This window comes from Hemitrygon akajei, chromosome 3 (genome assembly GCF_048418815.1).
Source record: "Hemitrygon akajei chromosome 3, sHemAka1.3, whole genome shotgun sequence".
NCBI classification, from domain to species: Eukaryota; Metazoa; Chordata; class Chondrichthyes; order Myliobatiformes; family Dasyatidae; genus Hemitrygon; species Hemitrygon akajei.
In genome coordinates, this window is record NC_133126.1 from 1,221,708 (window position 1) to 1,228,548 (window position 6,841).

Sequence of the window (6,841 nt, forward strand, 5' to 3'; positions counted from 1 at the left end):
AGAGTGGTGAATCTGTGGAATTCTCTGCCCAGGGAAGCACTTGAGGCTTCTTCACCAAATAAATATATTTAAGATACAGTTTGATAGATTTTTACATAGTAGGGGAATTAAGGGTTATGGGGAAAAGGCAGGTAGATGGAGCTGAGTTTATGGACAGATCAGCCATGATCTTATTGAATGGTGGGGCAGGCTTGATGGCCCGGATGGCCTACTCCTGCTCCTATTTCTTATGTTCTTATGATTACATCAGCAGGCTCTGAAGAGTGAGAAGTAAGCCCACTTATAAAGGATGCTGAACTCATAAAGGGTCTCAGTTTGAAACATTGATTGTTTATTCTCCTCCATATTGCTGCCTGACCTGTTGAGTTCCTCCAGCTTTTTGGTGTGTGCACTCTGGATTTCCAACATCTGCAGAATCACTTGTGTTTACATTTATAAAGGATGTTCTATCCCACTAGCCCACCACAGACTTCCAGTACTTCCACCATCAATAAAGATTGTGCAGCAATCAAGTTTCATTTATTCAAATAAATAGTTCAGCAATAAAACAGTGCACACAAAACATAAGCTCAACACACACAGAGTAATTACACACGGAGTAATTACACCCAGCACCAAGTTCCTACCTCATGCATCTTTGATGGACAGTCAGTACAAAGAACACAGCTGGCCAAGTGGTCAGGTTAATGTCATTGCAGACTAGAGGATTACAATGGGATTTTGCAAATTTCATAATGGGGCAGTTCCACTGAAACAACACAGGGCATGTACAGGTTTCTCAATCACAAAACCTCTTCGCTCGTCCACATTTCCTTCAGCATCTTCAGCTTCTGTAAATTAGGTCTGTTGCGAACCTGTGGATCAGAATTAATTTGAAAATATAATAGAGCAATGCAACCTGGATACAGGCCCTCCGGCTCATCCAGTGCCTACTCAACTGGACACAATCTTCTGCGTTGGGCTCATAACCCTCAAAATCCTGTCCTCTGTGTACTTATCCAAAAGCTTCTTAAATGACACTATTGTACCTGCCTCACCCACTTCCTCTGGCAGCTCGTTCCACATATTCACCAGTCTCAGTGTGCAGAAACTTACCCCTCAGTTCCCCATTAAACCCTCTTCTATTTAAATCTGAGCCCCCGGTTTGATTTCCCCTACCATGAGGAAAATGCTTACCTTCCACTCTATCTCTGCTGCGCATAATTTTAAACATTTTTTCTAAGGTCGTCCCTCATTTCAGGAAATAAAGACCTAGCCTGGCCAAATTCTCGCTAAAAACTCAGGCCCTTTAGTCCGGCAATGTCCTCATAAATTTCTGTACTCTTTCTCATTTAACCACATTTTTCCCATAATAGAGTGACCACACCTGTACAGAGTACAACAAATGCAAATTCACCAGTGATTTGTAAAACTGCAACATAATATCCGACCTCTTGTACTCAATGCCCTGAACATTGAAGGCCGGAACGCTAAATGCTCTTTTCACCACCTGTGTACTTGTGATTCCGCTTTCAACAAACATGTTAAAATGCAAAGGATTTAGAGACAAGAGACCACAGATGCTGGAACCTGAAGCAAAAACATAATCTGGAGCAACACACAGAGCAATGGAGGAATAGGTGTCCGTGGAGGGAAACAGCTGATGTTTTCAGTCCTTCATCTGGACTGGTCAACAGATTTTCAACCCAAGGATAATATGGGAATTGCCAAAGATTCCTAAGCACATTGCAACATCATAACCCGAATATGTAACATCACAGCCTGACTGGATAAATCCAGATACAGGAATTTACAATGTGCATTTCCAATCCCATCAACCCTACAGATGGACACCTGGAGCACATTAGTTACAGGGAGAGATTGGACAGGCTGAAAGTTTTCCTGGAGTGAAGGAGGCTGAGTGGTGACAAGAAAGGTTTTTAAAATTATAAGAGGCCTAGAAATGGTAGACAGTCATCAGACTATAAGACTTCAGAGCAGAATTAGGCCATTCAGCCCAATGAGTCTTCTCTGCCATTCCATTACGACTGATTTATTATCTCTTTAAACCCCTTCTCCCATCTTCTCCCCATAATCTTTGACCCTCTCATTACTCAAGAACCTATCAACCTCTGCTTTAAATATACCAAAAGAGCAGGCCTCCAAAGCCATTTGTGGCAATAAATTCCACAGATTCACCACCGTCTGGCTAATGGATGTCCCTCTATTCTGAGGCTGTGTCCTCTGCTCCTAAACTCTCCCACCTTAGGACCATCTTCACACATCTACACCTTTCAATGTTTGTTATGTTTCAATGAGATCGCTCTCATTCTTCAGCAAGTACAAGCCCAGATGCTCTTCATATGGAAGTGTTTCATTCCCAGAATTACTCTCATGAACCTTATCTGAACCATCCAAAATTAGACCATAAGATATAGGAGCAGAAGTAGGCCATTCGGCCCAGTGAGTCTGCTCCGCCATTCAATCATCAGTTGATCCAATTCTTCCAGCCATCCCCACTCCCCGTCTTCACCCCATACCCTTTGATCCCCTGGCTAATCAAGAATCCATCTATCTCTGCCTTAAATACACCCAATGACTTGGCCTCTACAGCCACTTGTGGCAAGAAATTCCACAGATTTACCACCATCTGATTCAAGTAATTTCTCCGCATCTCAATTCTAAATAGACGTCCTTCAATCCTGAAGTCCTCTTGTCCTAGAATCCCCTACCATGGGAAATAACTTTGTCATATCTAATCTGTTCAGGCCTTTTAACCTTTGAAATGTTTCTATGAGATCCCCCCTCATTCTCCTGCACTCCAGGAAATACAGCCCAAGAGCTGCCAGACTTTCTTCAAACAGTAACCCTTTCATTCCTGGAATCATTCTTGTGCATCTTCTCTGAATCCTCTCCAATGTTAGTATATCCCTTCTAAAATAAAGAGCCCAAAACTACACACAATACTCCAAGTGTGGTCTCAAGAGTGCCTTATAGAGCCTCAACATCACATCCCTGCTCTTATATTCTATACCTCTAGAAATGAATGCCAACATTGTATTCGCCTTCTTCACAACTGACTCAACCTAGAGGTTAACCTTTAGAGTATCTTGCACAAGGACTCCCAAATCTCTTTGCATCTCTGCATTTTGAATTCTCTCCCCATCTTGAATTTCAACAGATGTGTCAAGCAAGATTTCCCCTTAAGGAAACCATGCTGATTTTGGCGCATTTTATCAAGTGCCTCTAAGTACCCTGAAACCAGATCTTTAATAATCAACTCAAATTATCTTTCCAGCCTCTATCAGTCCAACTGGTCTATAATGTCCTTTCTCTTCCTCCCTCCCTTCTTAAAGAGTGGAGTGATATTTGCAATTTTCAGCCATTTAATCATAGCTGATCTTTCTTACCCCTCCTCAGCCCCACTCTCCAGCCATCTCCTCATAACCTTTGATACCGTATCCAATCAAGGACCTGTCAAGCTCTGCCTTAAATACCACAATGACCTGGCCTCCACAGGTGCCTGTGGTAAAAAATATTTCCACAAATTCACCATCCACTGGCTAAAGAAATTCCTCTGCATCTCTGTTTTAAATGGACTCCCCTCTATCCTGAGGCTGTGCCCTTTTGTCTTTGACTCCTTTACCATGGGAAACATCATTTCCACATCTACTCTGTCTAGGCCTTTCAACATTCGGAAGGTTTCAATGAGATACCCCCTCATCCTTCTAAATTCTAGCAAGTACAGGCCCAAAGCCATCAAACATTCCTTATAATGATAACACTTTAATTCCTGGAATCATCCTTGTGAACCTCCTCTGAACCCTCTCCAATGCTAGAACATCTTTTCTTAGATGACGAGCCCAAACCTGTCCATGATACTCAAAGTGAGGCCTCACCAGTGCTTTATAAAGCCTCAGCATGACATCCCTGCTCTTGTATTCAAGACCTCTTGAAATGAATGCTAACATTGCATTTGCCTTCCTCACCACCAGCTCTACCTACAAGTTAACCTTTAGGCTGTTCTGCAGAAGGACTCCCAAGTTCCTTTATATCTCAGGTTTATGGATTTTCTCCTCGCTTAGAAAATAGTCCGCACATTTATTTCTAATACCAAAGTGTATGACCATGTATTTTCCAACATTGTATTTCATTTGCCATTTTCTTGCCCATTACCCTAATCTGTCTAAGTCCTTCTGCATTCTGCCTGTTTCCTCAACACTACCTGCCTGTCCACTAATCACGGTATCATCTGCAAACTTGGCAACAAAGCCATCTAGTTCATCGTCTAAGTCATTGATACACAGCATAAATAGAAGTAGTCCCAACACTGACCCTTTGGAACACCACAGCCAAACCAGACAAGGATCCTTATATTTCCACTCACTGCCTCCTACCATCCAGCCAATGCTGTAACAATGCCGATAACTTTACTGTATTATCATGTGCTCTTAACTTGGTAAGCAGCCTCATGTGTCGCACCTTGTCAAAGGCTTTCTGTAAGTCAAAATATACAATATCCACTGCATCCCCTTTATTTATCCTACATGTAATCTCCTCAAAGAATTCCAACAGATCCACAGGCAAGATTTTCCCTCGAGGAAACCATGCTGACTTTGTCATATCTTGTCCTGTATTACCAAGTACTCCATAACTTCATCCTTAACAACAGACTCCAAAATCTTCCCAACCACTGCTAACTGGCTTATAATTTCTTTTCTGCTGCCTCCCTCCTTTCTAAAAGAGTGGAGTGACATTTTCAGTTTTTCAGCCCTCCAGCAACATGACAGAATCCAATGAAATTTGAAGGATCATTCCTGATGCCTCCACAATCTCTACTGCTACCTCTTTCAGAATCCTAGGGTGCAGTTCATCTGGTCCGGGAGACTTATGTACCCTTGTGTCTTTTAGCTTTTTGAGCACCTTCTCCCTTGTAATAGTAATTGCACTCACTTCTCTTCCCTTGCACCCTTCAACATCTGGAACACTGCTCATGTCTTCCACAGTGAAGACTGAAGAAAAATAGTCATTTAGTTCATCTTCCATCTCCTTGTCCCCCATTATTTTTTCTCTGGTCCCATTTTCTAGCAGTCCTATATCCACTCTCATCTCTCTTTTATTGTTTTACATATTTGAAGAAGCTTTTACTATTCACTTTTATATTGTTTGCTAGCTTACTTTATTTCATCTTTTCTCTCCGAACGCTTCTTTTAGTTGCTCTCTATAGGGTTTTAAAAGCTTCCCAATCCTCTGTCTTCCAACTAATTTTTGCTTTGTTGTATGTCCTCTCTTTTGTTTTTACATTAGCTATGACTTTCCTTGTTGCCAAGGTTGTACTACTGTATTTTGCCGTTTGGGTATTTCTTTGTTTTTGGAATACATCTATCCCGGACCTTCCTCATTTTCCCCAGAAACTCATGCTATTGCTGTCTGCTGTCATCCCTGCCAACATCTCCTTCCAATTTATGTTGGTCAACTCCTTTCTCATACCACTGAAATTTCCTTTACTCCACTGGAATACTGCTATGTCAGATTTTACTTTCTCCCAATAAAATTTCAAGATGATCTCAATCATATTGTGATCATTGCCTCTAATAAGGGTTCTTTTGCCTTAAGCTCCCTAATCACTTCTGGTTCATAACATAACACTCAATCCAGTACAGCTGATCCCCCAGTAGGCTCAACAACAAATTGCTCTAGAAGGCCATCTCATAGGCATTCAACATACTCACTCGCTTGGGATCCATTTCCAACCTGATTTTCTCAATTGACCTGCATGTTCAAATCTTCCGTTACTATCATAACATTGTCCTTTTGACACGGCTCTTCTATTTCCTGTTGCAATCTGTGGTCCACATCCTAGCTACTGTATAAAACTGCCATCAGGGTCCTTTTACCCTTGCAATTTCTTAATTCAACCCACAATCCCATGTCACATCTTTCCACTGATTTGATGCCATTCTTTACCAGCAGAAGCATGCCACCCCCTCTGCCAACTTTCCTATCCCTCCAATACAACTTTTAACCTTGGACATTCAGCTCCCAAAATCAACCATCCTTCAGCCATGATTCAGTGATGGTCAAAATATTATACCTGGCAACCTGTAAAAGTGCAACAAGATCATTCACCTTATTTCTTATACTCCTTACACTGAGATATAACACTTTGAATGCTTCATTTGCTACCCCTTTAGATTCTGCATCTGTAATGCACTGATACTCACCTTGCTGGCTGCAATTATGTCCTATCATCTGCCTGCCCCTCCTGACAGTCTGACTGAACACCATCTTTGGTTCTTTACCATTGGATCTATCCAAACTCAAAAACTTGTTCCCATGAGTGGATAGTCAAACCTTATGACAGGAGTGTCAAAAACATGAGCATAGGTTTAAAATGAAAGGAAGGAGTTTTAAAGGAGTAAGTTTTGTTTTAAAAATAAGTGTGGTAGGTATCTAAAGGTGGTGAAATCAGATACAATTGGTTTGATTACAAGGCACTGAGACAGACAGTTAAATAGGCAGGTATAGGATACTGTCCTAACATGGGCAAATGAGATTTGTGCAGATATGCAGAAAGGTCAGCATGGATGTTGTCGGCTGAAGTTGTGTATCTGTGCTGTATAACTCTTGGTGCTAAACAGGCCACCTCTTTATTCTGAGACTATGTCCCCGGTTCCAGAATCCTCTGCAAAGAGAAATATCCTCTCAACATCCTTTGTGTCAATGTCCTCCAGAATCTTTTTGATCAGTGGCAGCACCACCTACACCCATCTGTATCCTCATTGCCTTGACAGTATGCCAGACCCCACACCCCAGGAGATAGCATTCTGCTGGATCTTGCTGCCCTTCTATTCACCCTGGC

General features: G+C 41.8%; 1 protein-coding gene across 3 annotated transcripts in view; it reads right to left on the bottom strand.

The window, feature by feature from the left end:
• Nucleotides 1–6,841, bottom strand: part of mlh3 (mutL homolog 3 (E. coli)) — a 106,153-nt gene that overhangs the window by 6,739 nt on the left and 92,573 nt on the right. For 2 of the 3 annotated variants that reach the window (XM_073039126.1, XM_073039123.1), the window contains one exon: nucleotides 492–854. The exons of the other annotated variant lie outside the window; for it this stretch is intronic. In XM_073039126.1, coding sequence (XP_072895227.1) covers nucleotides 783–854 — 72 coding nt within the window. In that variant the 3' untranslated portion in view covers nucleotides 492–782. Of the gene's footprint in view, nucleotides 1–491; nucleotides 855–6,841 lie in introns of those variants that run through there. 3 annotated transcript variants of the gene reach the window in all.